Raw genomic sequence first — 20941 nt, 5'->3', positions numbered from 1 at the left:
AAGTGCATGCATCATCACGGGAAGCTGCAGCAGGACAGGTCAGCGCCTTCCATAGCATGCTACTTTTCACATCAGATTTCAGTGTCGAGTGAAATTCTGCAGGTGAAAAATGTTTCTAGGAGATTGATTGTTAAAATTTTATTCTAATTGCCTGAAAATACTGTGTTCCTTTAATTGCGTGCGCGCACGCACACACACGCACACACACACACGCGCACACGCGAGAGCGAATAAGTAAAATAAGGACTCTGTGGAGCATCCAATTGGGAGTGGGGAAGTGGCCGCCATAAGCGCCTACAAAACTGTCCCCGTTAGGTCCTTTCTTCTGGCAACCTTCCTTTACAACCCCCTCTCCCCTTCCCCCATTTCCCACATAGTTTAGTGTGAATGCGCCTCCTCAGTGCCGAAGAGAACATGAATACATGCCGGCCTCCTGCGCGATACATAGCCTCTTGGTGGATTTCACATCTATTTCGAAATATTGATTCATCTCAAAAGGAAAAAATGGGCAATCATTCACTTATTTGCACATAGTAACTTACCAGCTCTAGTTTCCAAGATTGGACAAGCACGAACAAAAAATAAACAAGGGCGACTGCTGAGTGAAGTTCAGCTAATTACAGTTACATTATCATATTTGTAATCCCGTTTGATAAAGCAAATTTCTGTTGACCGCAAGAGCTGGCAGCTTCCACTCCAGTCAAGGAGTGTTCCGATCCCTACTATATCTATGGCATCAACAATAGGGAGGTTTAGAATATGGTACCCCTACCGCTTAGGGGGACAGGGTAATAGCGCGGGTGACAGTAGGAGCACAATTCTCTATTATAGTGCGCACGCTCCGCTATTACTCTATCCCACTTACGGAATGGGTCGCCGTATTCTAAAGCTCGCTAATGATCACTCGATTGCACAGCCCTAAAGACGAGGATCAAAAGAACACAAGACAGGCGCCGACTTCAACTAAGGTTCATTGACGAAGTCTGCAGAAATAATGCCATTCACTTTTCCTTTTCACTCGTACTAAGATTGCACTGTGCAATCATGTTGACACCCTGTTTTATTTGTGTTCAGTCAAGCTAGCCTACTGCAGTCCAGTCCAACCCTCTCGCTCGGCGGGTAGGAGCAATCGGGTTCGTGGCTCTACAGCGAAAACTATACTTCGTCTCACAAGATATCTGCAGCACTGCGAAAGGCAGAGGAGCCCTTTCAACTGTGCTCCTAAGTGCCTCTAGCCTGTGCGCACTATAATATAGAATTGTGCTCCTACTGTCACCCCCGGCAATTTGGGGGGAGGAGAGAGGCGCTTAGGAGCACAATTGCCTATTGTACGTGATCCTGGTTGGACCAGCTGGGGTGCCTCTGCCTTTCGCTGTGCTGCAAAAATCTTGTGAGACGAAGTATAGGCAAGAGAGGGAAGGCTCTTGTCCCATTTTCGGGGCGCGTATTGTTCGAAGTAGGGTGGGGTGAAGAGGGGAGTTCAATGGGGCAGCCCATGCTGCGCAGGATGGGGACAAAAGTCCTCCCCTTCTCTGCCTGGACACTGATGTGGAGCCGCAAAAACTTTTCAAAGTCTGCGCAGCAACACAAGAAAAGCCTTCAGGCAGCGCAAGTCGAGAGGGCTGGGTGGCTGGGTACTCAATTCCTCAGTCATGGATTAGTGGCGTAGCCTGGTGGCAGAATCTGAACTACTTCCAAGATGGCGACCGTGGAACAGCCACCTTAAAGATGTCTGTGAGAAAACCTGTTATTTGTTCAGCATACCACCTCAAAATTACATTCAAAAGACTATCGGGTCCAGTGGTTTTTTTAGTGTCCAGATTCAAGAGTGTCCAGGACACCCTCACGAGTTATTTCAATGCCATTCTCTGGTGCAGCCGTTGCTTTTGTATCATATTCATCTAATTCTGAAAACACGCCATAAAAGAACTGGTTAAAATTCTCAGCTATTTCCGTAGCATCGGTAATAATCGTGTCGCTAACTTTGATTTTTGTCAAGTTCATCTTTGATGATGATTAAAATGCAGCTGCAGACTGTGTGGTGCCGGTTTTGCAAAACGATTCTTGTGTGGAGACAACTTTCGGGGAAGTATAGGGGAAAGTTCAGTCAAAAATCGGAACTCGCAGGTATGAGCCACCATAAATATTCTCTTGCGTATATACAGTAAAATGTGCTCACGGCAAGAACAATCACTGCATTCAGGGCGACTTTTTTACTGTTTACAAATTTACAGTTAAAAAAGTATGAGAGATACCTCAGTCGTTTGTATGCATCTGGGTTGTACAGCAAGGCTGACGTGTGCATTACAGGGCTTAATAAGCTGATGATCAAATAAGCTAAAATACACTAATCAACTTTTAACATGATTGTGTTAAAAGCAATATTTTACAAGATATCTCACTGCTAAACCTGCTGTACAACTGCATGGTGTGGACAAGTGGATCATGTCCTGCAGCCATTATTGCGATCAGACTGCGAGATTTCTCACAGACCAGCTTTCTAGGAATTCCCGTCATAATCGCCTACTACTTCCAGTACTTCGCTTGCTAATGTAAACTGCTGTTCCTTCCCGAGGCTGTTGAACATTACCTTAGTCTTCTGCATATTGATTTTCAAGCCTATCTTTCTACTTTTCCTGTCTAGGTCATCAATCATTATTTGCAGTTCATCCCCGAGTTGCTTAGCAAGGCAATGTCATCAGCAAATCGCAGATTACTGAGGTATTACCCTTATCCCTAACTGCTCCCATTCCAAGTCTCTGAATACTTCCTCTAAGCAAGCTGTGAATGGTACTGGGGAGATTGTGTCTCCTTGCCTAACACCTTTCCTTATGGGAATTTTGTTACTTTCTTTATGTAGAACTATGGTTGCTGTGCAGCCACTATATATATCTTCCAACACTTTCACGTACGGATCGTCTACCCCTGATTTCGCAATGCCTGCATCACCGCCGACGTTTCAACTGAGTCAAATGCTTTTTCGTAATCAATGAATGCTATGTATAAGGGCTGGTTATATTCCGAGCATTTTTCTATCACCTGATTGATGGTATCGATATGATCGATAGTAGAGTACTGTTTTCGAAAACCTGCTTGATCCTTTGCTTGGTGGCAGTCTAAGGTTGTCCTGATTCTTTTAGTGATTACCTTAGTAAATACCTTATACGTAACAGACAGTAAGCTGATTGGTCTGTAATTTTTAAGGTCCTTAGAGTCCCCTTTCTTATGAATGAGGATAATGTTTGCATTCTTCCATGGTTCCGGCACCATCGATGACGCCAGGCACTGCGTATACAGGGTGGCCAGTTTTTCTAGCACGATATCCCCCCCGTCCTTCAGCAAATCTGTAGTTATCTGATCCTCTCCAGCTGATTTCCCCCTTTTCATAGATTCTAACGCTTCCTTGACCTCGTCCTTCGTCACTGGTGGAACGTCTGACTGTTTTTCCCTACCGCCAATCTCGTTACGGTCCTGACTACTTTGGCTGCTGTAGAGATCAGTATAGAACTCCTCGGCTACTTTGATTATCGTGTCCATATTCGTGATGACGTTGCCCGCCTTGTCCCTTATCGCATACATCTGGTTTTTGCCTATGCCTAATTTCTTCTTTACCGCTTTAAGGCTTCCCCCGTTCTTTACAGCATGCTCAATTTTCTCCATGTTATACTTCCTTATATCAGCCACCTTGCGCTTGATTAGCTTTGATATCTCGGCCAATTCGATCTGGTCTGTTGGATTGGAAACTTTCATATTCTGGCGTTTCTTAATCAAATCTTTCGTCTCCTTAGACAGCTTACCGGTATCCTCTCTAACTATCTTACCGCCTACTTCTACCACACACTCCGTAATGATATCTCTGAAATTATTGTTCATTGCTTCCAGGGTAATGCCGCCATCCTCGGTTAGAGCCGAATATCTATTCTGTAGCGAGATCCTGAATTCTGCCCTCCCCATCATCGCTAATTCGTTGATGGGTTTCTTTCTTACTAATCTGTTGCATTCCTTCTTCAGATCTAGGCTAATTCGGGACCTCACCATCCTGTGGTCACTGCATCGCACTTTCCCAATTACCTCTGCATATTACACAATGGCGGGGGTTGAACACATTATGAAGTCGATTTCATTTTTAGTCTCCTCGTTGAGACTTTTCCATGTCCATTTCCGGTTCTTGCGTTTGCTGAAGAAGGTATTCATGATTCGTAAGTTATTGCGCTCTGCAAACTCAACTAGTAACTCTCCCCTGCTATTCCTAGAACCAATGCCATAGTCACCTACTGCCTGGTCTCCCGCCCGCTTTTTCCCTACCTTGGCATTGAAGTCGCCCATTAGTACAGTATACTGCGTCTTTACTTTTCGCATTGCCGATTCTACATCTTCGTAGAAGCTTTCAACTGCCTGGTCATCATAACTACATGTAGGTGCATAAGCCTGTACAACCTTCAGTTTATACCGCTTATTAAGCCTAATTACGATGACTGCCACCCTCTCATTAATACTATAGAATTCGTCTATATTACCCGCTATATACTTATTGACAAGGAAACCTACTCCTAGTTGTCGCCTTTCTGGTAAGCCTCGATAACACAGAAAATGCCCATCCTTCAGTACAGTATATGGCTCATTCGGCCTCCTAACCTCACTAAGCCCCATGACATCCCATTTCATACCTTCTAGTTCCTCTAACAGCACTGCTAAACTAGCTTCACTAGCTAGGGTTCTAAAGTTAAACGTTGCCAGGGTCAGTTTCCAATGGCGGCCTGTCCAGCGGAGCCAGAAGTTCTTAGCACCCCCTGCTGCGTCACAGGTCTGACCGCCGCCGTGGTCAGTTGTTCCGCAGCCGCTGGTGACTGAGGGCCGGGGTTTTATGGAGCTTATCATGAGAGGTCATGGCCAATTACTGCACCAGGGTGGCCAACTCCTGTTCTGGTCAGGGAGTGCGTTGCCGGAGGTGTTCACCGGCATCAGGTCGCACCCCAAACCTGTTTATGCAATTCCATCGACACGCAGATTTTTTTTTTTTCTTTTTAAATCCGGTGGAGAATTGTGCGGCACCGGGATTTGAACCCCGGTCCTCTTGCATGCGAGGCGGATGTTCTACCGTTACGCCACCGCTGCCCTCGTTAAGCTTTATCGGCTGGCCAGCTGGAACCATGCCAACAAAAGAATAGTATTTCAAAGACAGGCAAGATACAACCCAGAAGCCTCCATGTGTGTACTATCCTCGTTTAATCTATCTCAAGTGAGAAAGAAAACAAGGAAGCGTGCCACAAAGCGCATGCTTGAACTGGACTAAGGACAAGAGGCCGTTTCTATCAATATACTTACTTCAGGCACCGAGACATAAGGAATGTAAAGAAGTCTGGTACAATAACCCCAGTTTCTAACAGGATGGAGCAGACCACGTTTTGCTTAGGCACATTTAGTGCTAGGGTGGCCCAGTGCTTTGCACATTTTCTGTGTTTCACAGTGATTCTTCCTAAATTGGTTTCTGTTCACAATCTTTATTTGCTTACTTTAGCAAAAAAAGATGTAAATGCAATCTCAGAAATTCTGAGTGCCTACTGAAGACAATGGTAAATCTGTCGCAGAAGATTCGTAGTTACCCTACACGTTCGTCTGCAATCTGGAATGTACCCTTCTCTCATTCTTATAAGGTCAAAAAATGCTTCAGCACTGTCTTCCGACTTTAGTGAACTGTTTCAATGACTGTAATATTTTCCTCATATAAATGTGAGCAACAAACCAATCAAAGACTTTTCTGTCACGTGATAGTGAGGTTCGCATAAATATTGTACAATTGGTGTTTTCCTATATCACAGGTGTACAGCTTTTGTAAAGTTTTTCAAGTCCCCTCTGCCTCGGCAGAAATAAACTCATCCACTCCCTCATTCTTCAAGGAATGTCCCTGGCTCGTGACAACCACCATTGGTTTCCAGAACCAAAATCCAACTTTCAAGCGGTTGCAGTTGAGGCAAGGTGAGAACAGGGTAGGCAGATAGACACACACACATGCGCACACACTGAAAAACAAGCAGCTAAATAAGTTTCACAGGGGGCTTTTGTGTTTCAGTCACTTCTACTAACACAGCAGCATCACAGCTCCTGTCCAGTGGAAAACCCAACACTGTGAGCAAAGAAACTCAAAAGAGTCTCTGGTAAGGGATAGTTGGCTGGACACGGATCGCTCAGCAGGTTGTGTAATGTTACAAGACCATGTGAGATGGCCAAGTTGGCTGCCAGCTCGGGCAGCCCCTTGGAGATAGGAAGGTGACATAGGAATCAGTTGGCTCCAAAATCAGCCAAGCAAGCATGTTTAAGCAGCTTGGCTGAAGCAGGGCTCAATACCTGTCTCGCACATAGTGCACTGTATGGTAATGAGCATGCGTGCGAGATAGCAGACAGATGGATTAGTGATTAGGTGAGCAGCTAAGTGCATGAGGATATGCTATGGGAGCCGCTAATGCTTTTGCCTCATACCCTTAAAGGCAGAGTGTCCCCCCTCCCAGATAGGTATGTTTCATGAGTACCTCATTCCCATTGCCTTTCAAGTCATGTTCCCTCCCAGATGCTCCCCTAAGTAGCAAACAACCTTGAAACAGTGGTCATGTGAAGAAGGTTCGTTACTAGAGTCTGCAGGGGCTTAATGGGGACCTGCTTTGTGCCCCTGGGCTGGGGCCACTCACCCACGATGTTCCTCTCTATGTCGAGGGGCTCGCGGCGGCTGGCCCGTCGCCCCTCGAGCATGTCTCGGAAGCAGGCGAGGGCGCGCAGGTACCCCCGGGCGGCCGTGTCCACCTGGAATCCCGACAGGGTGGTCTCGGCCTGCAGGAAGCGGGCATGCTCCAACCAGAGCCGCGCATTGCCCGGGTGCACACGCAGCAGCTCCTCCCAGGCTCTGCCCGCACGGGCCTCCTCTCCACACTCCAGCAACAGCTGCAGCAGTCAATGCATTATAATCCACCCCCCAATAATGCAATAAAAAGCTCCTGTCATTTTTTTTCCCTTCCTCCCAAGAAAAGCAAAGTGTGCGATTCGATTATGCAAAAAAACACTTCAGTTAAGAAACCCAGCCGTGAGAATCTCTGCAGATCAGCCAGCAGTCTACATGATCGCCCAATGGACTATGGCAAACAGAAACCAGAATGGGTTCAGTGGTTAAGACACTTGGCTAGTGAACCAAAATACCAGCTCGAACCCAACCGTGGAGTCCGCATTTCAATGGAGGTGAGATGCAAAGACATCCGTGTGCTGTATGATGTCAAGGTGATTTGCTTGGTCAGTTGGTTATGTCTAGCAGGAAAAAAAAACAATGAAAAAGATGCAGGACACAGGAGAAGAAACACATAGAATGCCTAAACGAATGGCTCACGACATGGCAACTGCTGTCGATCAGATACCGAAAGCAACCTGGCCTTGCATGTCAAAAAATGCGGAAACTATTCACCTTTGCTTCACCGCCTCAGAATCATGCGCAAGGGAGTTTAGACACAAAGACCAGACTCTTGAAGCATTTCTAATGAAGAAGAATGAGCCGACTTGCATAAGCGATCCGTCTGCAGTTATCACTGAGAAAGGGTGCCGATTTCTATTGTGTGCTTGAATTACGACCTCACTGGGTTTTTGCCTGTCAGCTTGCACAAGAAGGTGGTTATAAGTATGTGGTCGTGCTAATAATGAATCAGATGTATACGCCAGCAACCGTGTGTTTGTGTGTGAGTTTTTTCTCCTGAGTCCTGCACCTTTTTTCCCTGCTTTTATTTTTCCTAGTAGTTAAAGATCCCCAGGTGGTCGAAATTACTCTGTAGCCTTCCACTAGGCCGCCACTCTCTCCCTCTCTCTTTCCACTTTCACTTCCACCTTCCTCCCCCCCATATGTATTCATACAATAAGTGTGACAGATATTGTGCCTTTCCTGGTTTGGTTTGTGGGGTTTAACGTCCCAAAGCAACTGAGGCTATGAGAGATGCCGTAGTGGAGGACTCCGGAAATTTCGACCACCTGGGGATCTTTAATGTGCGCTGACATCGCACAGCACATGGACGCCTCTTCATTTCGCCTCCATCGAAACGCAGCCGCCAAGGTCGGGTTCGAACCCGGGTATTCCGGACAGTAGTTGGGCGTCTCACCGCTGCACCACCTCGGCGGGGCTATTGTGCCTTTCCTCTCTCATAGACCAAAACCAAAAGTGCCAGCACAAAGCAATGCCTGAGCTGCTTTGTTCCGCCACTTGACAGAAGGCAAGGACGGTATTTCTCTACATTGCACATGTCCCCTCTTATTATGATCATTTACTCAGTTTTGCTTAGTGAGCCCTTTATATTCCAAAATAAGGCTAAACAGAAGGTTTAAACTTTACCAAAGTAGCGATGGGTATGCTGAAAAATTATGCCCTCCCCTTACCTCAAAAACCATTCGTATATTGTAGTTCTCCTTGACATGTACATAAATGTATGTATTTTCCAAAATGATGCTCTTCCAACTCGAGGGCTGGCCACTATGCAAGTCACGGCCGGGATGAACAATGGCCAGAGTAGAGGAAAAGGGAATGACCATGGAAAATCCCACATTCTGGCCACCTTCACAAACTAAGGCAGCTGCTGCTCCCATCTACGTGCAAAGGTCACTGATACGCTGATGCACATAATGGGTGCTGCGCACAAAGAAGAGACGGGAACACAACAAGCACAGTACTCTTTCATTTTTTTATCAGGAGAAATTAGGGGCTCATTCGATACGTACCAAACTAGCCAACAGCCACCAAGGAAAGCGTAGAGTTCTTTTTCTTGGGGGGTGGAATGTGTTGATCAATGTTACAAAATAATAGTAATAACGTAAAAAGATCCCCCCCCCTGTTTCTTTGGTGTCAGTGGCTGTCCCCTATCTTCTTTTTCATGCCAGCCGAGATAGGCACAGAAACCCCTCCTCACCATACATGGTCATCACATGCATTAAAGGTATCACTGCAAAAACAAAACTCGGTCCAATACCTAAGCAGCACAGAAGGTCCTGCCTTGCAGGCATGGGAAAGCATTCCCAGCAGCCTTTGATGGCATTCATGTTTTTCAGCGCCTCACGTGATTTCATGCTTGCTTGCGATATCACAACTGGCACCAGGCTACTGGAACCGGAATGGGACAAAAAGTTCAAGTACAGAGCATTTACCATGCTGTGCATGGCACGTAAGCCACTAACATAGTGTTAAAAGAATCAATTATTTGTCTAAGATGTTCGCTCCCTAACAATGCAGGACATATCAACAAGGGTGTTTTCACCTATGAGCAATGCTGAAAGAGGATGTGATCACTGTAAAACAGAGTAAACTGCTCTTGCCTCAGAACAAAATGATGTGGTTTACTGTAGGCTCCCCTAGGCACATTTCACGTGGAAATGGGCCCATTTTGCCAATATCAACTTCTGTGTAAGACGTGTGTCCTGTTCGAAGGCAGCACAGAAAATCACTTCGATATATTCCCGGTAAGTGCATGAGTTCCCTAATTGGGCTTTAACCAGAGTAGAAGAGGAGAAGTTGTGGTCAGTTTGCCCTAGCTGACATGTAACAGGCAACCCAAGCTCAAGCTTTCTGGCGCGGCAACAGCACCGTACTTCTCCCCTTGCGGCAAGAGGCAAAACTATAGGGAGCCTGCAGAGGCTTGTTTAGTTGGTTAGTGCTTCTGCTGCAAATCACCGCATTTATTCTAATGTAACATGACCGCGAATTGAACGCGAGGGGCGACTTTGCATATTACCAATGAAAAAAATAAAACCACAAAAAAAATGCAAGATAAGCGCTTGAAAAAGTACCTTTAATAGACATTATAGCCATTGCAGTCTAATCAAAAACGCTCATTCGTTGTCGACAGAGGAGACAAAGTTTTCAGAAACCGAGTCTTCCTTTTCATTCTCGTCCTCCCAGACGATTTGGAAGCCTTTGCCGCCAGGCTCTCATTTAAAAATCACCTCCCGCTGCATCAGCCACCCACACAAGGTAGCTGCCGCAGAATTTCCAATTTCTTCTGCTATCAGAATAGCTTTTTTGAGGTGAGCGACGGACTGTGCATGGCGCATTGCCATCGTTCGAAATGCAATAACAATAGAAGTAACTGTGCTAATTGACTGCGAAAAATGCGACAAGTGCATGATCAAGAGGACAATGCGATTCTGAGCCCGCAAGCAAAAAGCACGACGTTTCAACTTTGAATGGATTGGGATTTGGCTGACTTGGCTTCCCTGGTATGCACGTTGCCAAAATAACATCGTAAAACCATGAACACCGAAACTGAGTGGAGGCAGATTCAATATAGCTGCACCCCGGCACAGCTTTAGTATAACCGAATCGCAGTATTCGACTATAATGCGAGGGTCAATTTTCAGAGCCAAAAATCATGAAAAAAAACTCGCATTACATTCGAGTAAATATGGTATAATTATTATTGTAAACCAGCAGGCTATTAGCACTGTCTTGTAGAGTCTCACAACAGTCTGCACAGTTCATGCACAAAATTTCCCTGCTTGCGCAGCAAGTCGTAGAAAAACAGAAGAGCCAAAGATGGATTGCAGCAATGAGCCGGGTCTAGTGATATTTTTGAAGATGTACAGTCTTTATCAAAAGTTTACAGCCCAAAGGGTTTGCTTTTAGGCCATATAATATAACTTCTGAAATAATCGTGGAAGTCCTAGCCATTGGAGAGGGTAGGACGAAAAATCTTCTTGCCTTCAGCAAGTATGAAAATCTGGGAATGCATTACGAGCCGCATAGTTCGCTCAGAAGTAGACCCCCTGGACTGTAAACTTTTGATAAAGGATGTACCTCTTCATGCACATTGCTTAGCAGCATTAGCCTATGCAGACATATCTCTTAGGCAAACTAACATGTGTTCCCCACCAAGCACTTTTTCATACGTGCAAAGGCTTGGCTGCTGTGAAAGCAGTAGGTTGTGGAAAGAAATCAAGAATGTATTGCTCAGAAAGGCGGAGGAGCGATAAGGGGGCAGAAGAATGAAAGGTGGATGTGTAAGGTGGAAAGGGTACATCAGTGGCACTTTATGAGTGAAAAATGATGAGCACGGCTCTGATGTGTGGGAATTGGCAGGTTACATGTATTGTGAGGTGGCATACACTGCTACCTCTGTTGGCCGCTGTCAAATGGGAAGGTCAAATGAAAACTGAACCCTCAAGTTCCCAGTCAGATATGCCACACAGGGGTGTTTGGACAGCTTAGATAAAGGGAGCAGTGCATTATATTTATGTAAGGCAGCAATTCCCATCACATGGTAGCTTATGGCTGTATGAAATGTATGTTTGAGATGAGCATGTGTGGAATAATAGGGACACAAACTAAGGAAGTAATAATTAAGCGAGTAGTAAATTGCGTGGCCATGCGAGTAAATCCAAAGGGGGGGGCCCGAACAGGAGCTGCGGTTATGTCATACCCTTAAAGGTGGAGATTAAGAAATGCGTGAATTGTTCTTGGTGAATTATGTTTGTGCCGAAAAAAAATGCACCCACATCACCCATGCAATGCTGTTGCCATTGTAAAGGACCGCATTATAAAGTAGTCTGCAAATGCGGAGCTTTGTGCTGTTTTGAAATAAAATTGAATTGAAAATGCGTACATATTCTGCAAATGTGCAGATGCAAGGAAAATATTGGTAGAAAGAGAAGCAAAAATTGGAGGGGGGCCTTTAGACCACTAAAGTGTAGTGAGGTGAAAGCCTTTATAGCGCGGCGCAAGCGACTGAAGAAGATTTGACACGCATGATCTTTCTAGGTCATTTTAATTGGTTCACAGGAAAGCAGAGGCACAGTATCTGTCATACTTCTCTTGCGAACACCTGAGCCGCGCCGTAGTCCGGAGTGGCTAAGTCTGGATGACTGACAGCTATGGTGTGACGGGTTTTGCCGACAGACGGAAAATGATGATTCATTATTGATATAAACAGCGCGAACACGAAAACAAGGGACAAGAAACACGAAAGCCACAGTACATGCACTGACTCACAACTAAGCCTAAGCCATTTACTGCAAGGCCCAGAAAAACAAACATGAAGAAAACGAAACAGTCACGTGAAAAACCCCTGGGTTCACCTGCTGCATAAAAATTACTTTAAAAAATCACTTAAAAAAGACATTTCTTTCCTTGAAAGAGCAAGAGACGTCTTGCTGATACACTTATTGTCCGTTGAAATAAAATACGCTTCCACTATCTCTCTCGTTATCTTCTCTTTGTGGCGATATAAAATCTTAACACTGTCAAACTTAGGAGTGCATTTCTTCTTCTCCTTCTTCATTATTTCACATGACTGGCAATGGGATACTAGAAACGTTTTGTCCTTTCCAATTTCCAAGTTGTTACAGTGTTCCTGTAGTCTCTTATTTATACACCGTCCGGTTTGTCCTATATAACTGGCCCCACAAGAGAGTGGAAGCCTATACACAACACCTGTCTTGCATCCAACATAGGGGTTTCTATGTTTCACCCCACATTCTTGCTTCTTCTCTTCTCTTTCCCTTTGAACTGCCGGGCAGATCCTCTTCATCTTGAGCGGGGCGGTCAGTGCGACGTCCACATTATACCTCTTGCCTACATTTTTGAGGCCATGCGAAATCCTGTGCACATACGGCACCACGGCAACCTTCCTCTTCCTCTCACCCATGCTAGGCAGGGATTTCAGTCTGTGCGTTCTTTTAAGGTTCTTCAGTACCCGGCAACTGGCCTCAATAATAACTGACTCGCGATAACCGGCCTTTGCAATTCTCTTCACTTGTCTTTCAAAACTCTTGGCCATGCCGTGGTAACAAGATTTCGTCAACGCACTTAACAAGCAAGTGTTTATCATCCCATTCTTCACTAACTTGGAATGTCCTGAATTGGAGCCTAGCAACGGCTTCATCGATCTCGGGTTGTATTCCCAACAAACATGATCATCACCGAATTGAATCAAAATATCTAAATACTGTAACTGATCGTCCACTGGATTCTCAACAGTAAATTCCAGGCCGGATCCACACTCAGTAAAAACATCCATAATGTCCTTCATTCTTTGATTGAATCCCTCACGGCCTGTTAATACTAAAAAGTCGTCCACATACCTGAAGGTGGAATAATGCAAGCCCTCCAAGTTATCCTTCAGGTGTCTGTCCACGTACATTAAGAAGATATCACTCAAGACCGGTGCAACACTCGATCCAATGCACACTCCAGCCTTCTGTGTATATAGCTTGTTCTTCCATCCTATGAAGGTGGATTCCAGGTAGAACCTCAAAAGTTCAAGGAAACTTTCAACACTAACACCTGAGGCGTCAATGAAGTCACATTCATTATTGTCTTCTGTAATGCACATTTGTACTCGCTTAAGGAGGCAGTCATGGGGAAGGCTATAATATAAATCCTTGACATCCATGCTGAAGCCGACACAATTTCTTGGGTTGTGTTCTTTGAGGAACACGACAAGGGCTTCAGAGTTAGGTAGCCTTAGAGGGTCTGATAAAGTCAAGTTTATATTATAGCCTTCCCCATGACTGCCTCCTTAAGCGAGTACAAATGTGCATTACAGAAGACAATAATGAATGTGACTTCATTGACGCCTCAGGTGTTAGTGTTGAAAGTTTCCTTGAACTTTTGAGGTTCTACCTGGAATCCACCTTCATAGGATGGAAGAACAAGCTATATACACAGAAGGCTGGAGTGTGCATTGGATCGAGTGTTGCACCGGTCTTGAGTGATATCTTCTTAATGTACGTGGACAGACACCTGAAGGATAACTTGGAGGGCTTGCATTATTCCACCTTCAGGTATGTGGACGACTTTTTAGTATTAACAGGCCGTGAGGGATTCAATCAAAGAATGAAGGACATTATGGATGTTTTTACTGAGTGTGGATCCAGCCTGGAATTTACTGTTGAGAATCCAGTGGACGATCAGTTACAGTATTTAGATATTTTGATTCAATTCGGTGATGATCATGTTTGTTGGGAATACAACCCGAGATCGATGAAGCCGTTGCTAGGCTCCAATTCAGGACATTCCAAGTTAGTGAAGAATGGGATGATAAACACTTGCTTGTTAAGTGCGTTGACGAAATCTTGTTACCACGGCATGGCCAAGAGTTTTGAAAGACAAGTGAAGAGAATTGCAAAGGCCGGTTATCGCGAGTCAGTTATTATTGAGGCCACTTACGGTTCAGGCAGTGTTTACTGAAGGACTCAGTAAAATGGAGGGTGTAATGGCCAACGTTCAAGAACCTTAAAAGAACGCACAGACTGAAATCCCTGCCTAGCATGGGTGAGAGGAAGAGGAAGGTTGCCGTGGTGCCGTATGTGCACAGGATTTCGCATGGCCTCAAAAATGTAGGCAAGAGGTATAATGTGGACGTCGCACTGACCGCCCCGCTCAAGATGAAGAGGATCTGCCCGGCAGTTCAAAGGGAAAGAGAAGAGAAGAAGCAAGAATGTGGGGTGAAACATAGAAACCCCTATGTTGGATGCAAGACAGGTGTTGTGTATAGGCTTCCACTCTCTTGTGGGGCCAGTTATATAGGACAAACCGGACGGTGTATAAATAAGAGACTACAGGAACACTGTAACAACTTGGAAATTGGAAAGGACAAAACGTTTCTAGTATCCCATTGCCAGTCATGTGAAATAATGAAGAAGGAGAAGAAGAAATGCACTCCTAAGTTTGACAGTGTTAAGATTTTATATCGCCACAAAGAGAAGATAACGAGAGAGATAGTGGAAGCGTATTTTATTTCAACGGACAATAAGTGTATCAGCAAGACGTCTCTTGCTCTTTCAAGGAAAGAAATGTCTTTTTTAAGTGATTTTTTAAAGTAATTTTTATGCAGCAGGTGAACCCAGGGGTTTTTCACGTGACTGTTTCGTTTTCTTCATGTTTGTTTTTCTGGGCCTTGCAGTAAATGGCTTAGGCTTAGTTGTGAGTCAGCGCATGTACTGTGGCTTTCGTGTTTCTTGTCCCTTGTTTTCGTGTTCGCGCTGTTTATATCAATAATGAATAAGTACCAACTCGCCCAACAAAGTATCTTGGAAAATGATGAGCCATTAAGGCTTTCGCCTTAACATGGAAGGAGATAAAGCGCACGGGATGGATGCCTGCTATAATAAAGATAATGAATCATGACTCGGATGAAAAATGAGTGGGAGACCTGTGCACACTAACCAAACAGTGGAGAGTGAAAATATGGAAAAGACTCATTAAATTGCCAAACAGAAGGTTCCACCCATATTTCTGGAGCTGCAAGTGGAGGGAATAACAGTGAAAATGAAACTGGATACAGGGACAACATTTAAGGTCACGGAGGAAGAGCTTCAAAGGCAACACTCAGCGGCCATTCTCAAACCATCAAACATCGAGCTCAAAATTGCAGGCAAATTTTCTCATTAAATTGCCAAACAGAAGGTTCCACCCATATTTCTGGAGCTGCAAGTGGAGGGAATAACAGTGAAAATGAAACTGGATACAGGGACAACATTTAGGGTCACGGAGGAAGAGCTTCAGAAGGCAACACTCAGTGGCCATTCTCAAACCATCAAACATCAAGCTCAAAACTGCAGGCAAATTTTCCTGCCGTTGGCAATGGTCATTGAACAGGAGGTGCGGATGCTGTTGTTCGTGGTGAAAGGGGGAGGAAGCACCATCCAAGGCAGAAATGGGCAAAAGAGGATGGTGTGCCCTTGGAGCAGCTATGAACGTCCACCATGTTAATAATAGCATTGACGTGTTAGCTGGGAAGGTTCAGGCAGTGTTTACTGAAGAAACAGACGCTTGGGCAAGTTGGTAATCCATTGAGGGTGAACAGCGCAAAAAAAGACGAGGACGAAGGTCAGCGCTCAGCGCTCGTGTGTGTCTTCCTTCGTCCTCGTCTTTTTTGCGCTGTTCACCCTCAATGGTTTACTGAAGGACTCAGTAAAATGGAGGGTGTAATGGCCAACGTTCAAGTGCCGGAAGGCGTGAAACCCATTTTCTGTAGCAGTGCACAATCCATACCATTTCCACTGGGAGATTTGGTCTCTCAGGAATTGATGAGGTTGCAGCGCAACGGGGTAACAACTGGTGTGAAATTCGGATTTCAATAGCCCCAGTGCTGAAGAATGATCGCCAGTTGATAATATGGGGAGCCATCAAGCCCACCATTAACAAAGTTGCTGCACAGAGGTATACAGAGTGCCAAGGTAAGACAACATGGGCCAAGTTTATGAGAGAGAAGTCTAAGCTCAACCTATGTGATATGTACCAGCAGTTGAAGCTGGAATCGATTGTAAGGAGATATGTCACAATCAACATGCATTTCAGCCTGTTCAACTACAATCAGTTTCATTTTGGTATGGCTTCCACTCCAGCTACTTTTCAAAGGGCCATGATATCCTTATTGTAAGGCTGCAAAGGGGGGGGGGGGGGCTGGTCTATTTTGGCCGGGGCAACAGGAGTTTAGCATGTGAGAACTTCGAAAGCAGGACATGAGATTTTGGTTTCAAGCTCAAAATGAGCCAGTGCTTCTTTGAAAACAGCACTGAATATTAGGGCCAGAGCCTCGAAGTTCGTTGAAAAAAACATGCATATAATATGGACCCGCACATAATATGAGGTGTAATTTCAGGGTAGCGTAAACGGGAAAAAGTTTTCATCCACATATAATGGGAGCGAAGAAAGATCAAAGAAAATACTTATTTGCTACATTTCGCGGTTGCTCCGCCAGGCGCACGCGCTCCGTGCTTTCGCGTCCAACGCCACCTCGAGCCAGGCGTCAAATAGTGCCACGCACCTTCTTGAGGCGGGTGTTGATTCGTTCCCGTCACACCTCCCCATTTGATCACAGATTTCCACACGCCGTACAAAAAGCAACCTAAAATCCGTCCCAGCAACTGCAGAAGCGATACGGTCCTCCGGTTGCTGTAAATCAGTAGGCTGCTTCCAGCTTGGACACTGCACAGCAGTGCACGAGCTCACATTACATGCGCTGTGCTCACGCCTGTTTGCGTCTAGCACTATGTGTAGGTGCGTGGTCATGTCGTGGTCAGGAGGGGCGCAGGGTCAGCACGAGAAAACCGAAACCATCGGAACAGTCAAGTGATACCACCTCTAGATTGTGCCTCCTCTCACCGGAAGCCTGATGCTGATAGTGCTGAATGAGACCAGAACTTCGAATGCAGCCTAAAATTTGTTCGGACCCACATAAAATATGAAGCAGAAATTTGTCATGACAAAATCGGCAAGACACATCATATTATACGCAGGTTTTTATGGTAAATGGATGTTTTGCTTGATACCCTGGAGCCATAAAATGTGAAGGAAGTGAAAAGCTTTCTGGAGCTCATTACTTCTACTGCACAATCTTGCAGAACACATTTTCATCTTTACATCTGTTGTATGGGCTGCTGAAGGAGCAGACAAGCTGGAACTTGGATCAGGAGCAAAAGGTGGCTTTTCTAAAGAGAAAGGCTTTGTTGGTTTCCCTTGCTCATGTAATACACGAAATCAAACTGACACTGGTGATGTGTCGTGACATGCCGCCCTATGGGATCGGAAAGGTGCTGGCACACTGGCTGCCATCAGACATGGAAACGCTGACAGTATTTGCCTTCAGGATCCTGGTTAACAGCAGCAGAGAGAAATTCTAGCCGGTCTGACAAAGAAGCCTTTGTGGTATTCGGGGTGGCGAGAATTCACCAGTATGTGTGCGGGAGGTTTTGCAATATTTTCACGGATCATAAACCTCTGCTAGGCTTGCTGGGACACCAGAAAGGAATTCTAACAATAGTCTTCACCTCGTGTCCTGCCCTAACATTCAATATCGATCAGGATAGACTTAACTACTGGTCTGTTGAGCAGTTTGAAAATGAAGATGGGCTCAACCTTTGGCAAACGGACTGGAAAGGAAGAGGTAGCCAGCCAATAAAGTCTTTACACAGGAAAAATCCTATCTAACCTTGTTGCCAGTGGCAGTGATGACAAGCTCCACTGATTGATACCCCATCTTTTCCATAGTTAGAGAGGCATTGTAAATAGGAACACAGCTGTCCGAGACAAATGAATGGGGTCCATTCCCAAGGTGAGTGCTTGAGAACTTGGTGCAAGATGACAGCATGCTATGGGGAGGCAGGTTCATTGTGCCAGCGTCACTCAGGAGTGAAGTTTTGAATGTGTTTCATAAAACTGAATGAAATCAACTAACGTACCGTGCGCCTCATTAGTTGTGAAGAATTCATGGAAGCTGCCAGCTTAATGGGGCAAGGATCCTACACCTAGCAAAGCAACAGTACTTGCAGCCCTTTGCAGCAGGTCTGGTTCGGTCAGTAATGGGGTCCAAGGGTTAATTGGAGGCCATTTCCTGTTTTGGTGAGGGTGTTGCTTGCCAGAGATCCTCTCTAGTGTGGGTTTGCCAGAGTCAGGGCTTCCTTTTCCACCAACACTTGCCAGCAGAGAATGGCAGATTCGATACACGCATGTGGGGCCACTGTTGCTGCGCTTTGAGCAAATGGTTGTTGTCGCCTGTGCAACATTAATTTATCGCGCAGCTGAAAGGTGGCACCCACCTGTATCTTGAGCAGGTGGAGAGAGACCGAGCCCTTGGTTTTCAGGAGGCCCTGCTCCAGAATCTCCAGCTTCTTCTCCCGCACAGCCTTGGCTCGGCTGAAAAAAAAGAGCACAGGAACCGGCTGAAGACACCAGCAAATCAAAAGACATTAGGGCCCAATACAAGAGTGCCAAGGGGGCAAAGTTAGTCCAACAAGTTGGAGAAGACAATGAAATGCAAATTCACACGATATGCAGGAAAGAGAAATATGGCACTTCAAAAACCTGGTGGCATAACAACCAAATGGAAAATATGTCACAATCATGTGACACTGTGAAAGAATGCATGTGTTACAGTGCTGTAAGCCACCACTGTCGCAATGCTTCCACATCAGGCCGAGCACAGATGCTGCTGCTGCACGACGGAGGACGATAGTGAAATTGGTGGTGAGCTGAGAGAGTTGCTGTTTGTTGTGCTTCAATAACTTCTTAAGTGAATTGATCTCCACCTCTCCCAATAACGCGGCACTGGTAATGGAATGAAAAACAGCCATGGTGCTTCTGACAGTGAAGGGTCAGAAAGCCCTTGGACGTATTTCTAACACTGCTGTGTTTACGATATGCTTGCTGAGGCAGCACCCAGTCTGCCCCACATATTTCTTGCTTCGAGACAAGCGACAAACAATGCCTCCGACGACCTCCGGCGCTGCATGGTTATACACAAAAAACAATACACATGTAAGAGAATTAAAACAGGACGTTAACACACATGATGCGCTCGCTACCAACCATGCAGCGCCGGAGGTCGTCGGAGTCGTATAGCCAAGTAGCCCGCTTGCAAGTACTACTGGGCAAACAATGCCCCTAAAAAAAAAAAAAAAAAAAAAAAAGCAGAACAATTCAAGACATCAAGCGAGCTTCCTGCACCTTCACGGGAATCAAGGCATTTGTCTGGGCTGGTTGATTCGTAGCTGACACAGTGTAGAAGCATATAAACAAGAGGAACACTCGTTAATGGAGCGCTCGCCTTGCGTTGTTGCTAGGACATGAGGCTAGCAAACCACCATGGCCACCGGCTGTACATTAGCCTTTATCTCCAGAAGCATAACAGGCCTCTCTGCATCTTGTCGTCCATACAAACCTTAGAGAAGAAATACCGACGACTACTCATGGTGAGCCAACTGCAGGCCATGGCAGCGTTACTCTATGGCCTCTTTACTAACACCCTCAGCTGTATTCAAGACAAAAATCATGCTGAATTGGATCCCTTATCACTACAAAGGAAACACACCCGCCTAATATTCATTCATAAACTTTATCACCACGATAATTTACACGACGTTTCTTCAGTCACCATCAGTCAATTTTTCTTGATAAAGTCAAACCGTTAACCCTCACCTCATTTATCAGTTCAGTTCAGTCGTGTCCGACACTTTGTGACCCTATACACCATATCAAGCCAAGCTGTCCAGTCGCCCTCTACCTTTCGAATATCACACAGATTCAACTGTAATGCCTTAAGGATGCCATCTAACAGCCATCGCATTCGCTGCCTACCCTTTAGTCTATTCCCTCAATCCTTCCAAGCATCAAGGTCTTCAGTGACTCCTCTCTTCATATAGATGACCAAAGTAGTTGAGCTTTTTTTTTTTTTTTAATTTAAAATTTGACCTTGCGATAAGCAGTCAAGGTTTATGGTCGCCAGTATCGACTGATTTGATAATCTGTCGATCCACAAGAAACTCTCAAGAGTCTCCGCCAGCACCACAATTCAAAAGCGTCAAGTCTTCGGCAATCGGCCTTCCTCACAGTCCAACTCTCGCATCCATACATCACAAATGAAAAAACCATAGCACGAATGATCCGGATCTTGGTTGGCATTGTGATGTCTCTGCTCTTTACTAGGCCGGTTGAGGCTAGCCATGGCTGTCTTTTCCAGATGCAGGCGACCCCTAATTTCAGGGCTGCAGCCACCTTAATCGTAATCGTGGAGCCCAAGAGAAGCTTCCACTTATTTTCCCTGTATGTCCCAGGACTTGATAGGGCCACGATCTTTGTCTTCTTTATGTTCAGTTGAAGACCAAACTTTTCACTCTCTTCTTTCATGCGCCTCAGGTGCCTCTTGAGATCCCGTCGCTTTCTGCAATTAACCCTTTCGCTGTCACGAACGTACCGGTACGCTTTCGCGCTTCCCCTCCACAGTGCCACCGACATACCGGTACATTCTCTAATGTGCATTCAAAACTTCGCGCATGAGTGCGGAGCTCGCACGTTTCGACAGGCAGCGCCACCTGTCAAATCTTTCTACAAGTTCGTATTTTCGCCCTGCGTTGTGCTAGTACGTATACACTGAACAGTATTGAGCGATCGCGCCCAACCCCACCACCTTCTTTGTGGGGGGGGCACGGTCGC

At 45.5% G+C, this 20941-nt stretch overlaps 1 protein-coding gene across 2 annotated transcripts in view; it reads right to left on the bottom strand.

Moving 5' to 3' along the window:
* Positions 1-20941, bottom strand: part of LOC146177806 (nuclear exosome regulator NRDE2) — a 151711-nt gene that overhangs the window by 85300 nt on the left and 45470 nt on the right. For both annotated transcript variants that reach the window (XM_084580587.1, XM_084580588.1), the window contains exons 7-8: positions 18550-18646; positions 6684-6933 (exon numbers count right to left, since the gene is read on the bottom strand). In XM_084580587.1, coding sequence (XP_084436713.1) covers positions 6684-6933; positions 18550-18646 — 347 coding nt within the window. The remainder of the gene's footprint in view (positions 1-6683; positions 6934-18549; positions 18647-20941) is intronic.

This window comes from Amblyomma maculatum, chromosome 10 (assembly GCF_055883805.1).
Source record: "Amblyomma maculatum isolate TAMU_Amacu chromosome 10, ASM5588380v1, whole genome shotgun sequence".
In the NCBI taxonomy this organism is placed as follows: Eukaryota; Metazoa; Arthropoda; class Arachnida; order Ixodida; family Ixodidae; genus Amblyomma; species Amblyomma maculatum.
This window is presented reverse-complemented; position numbering and strand designations above follow the sequence as displayed.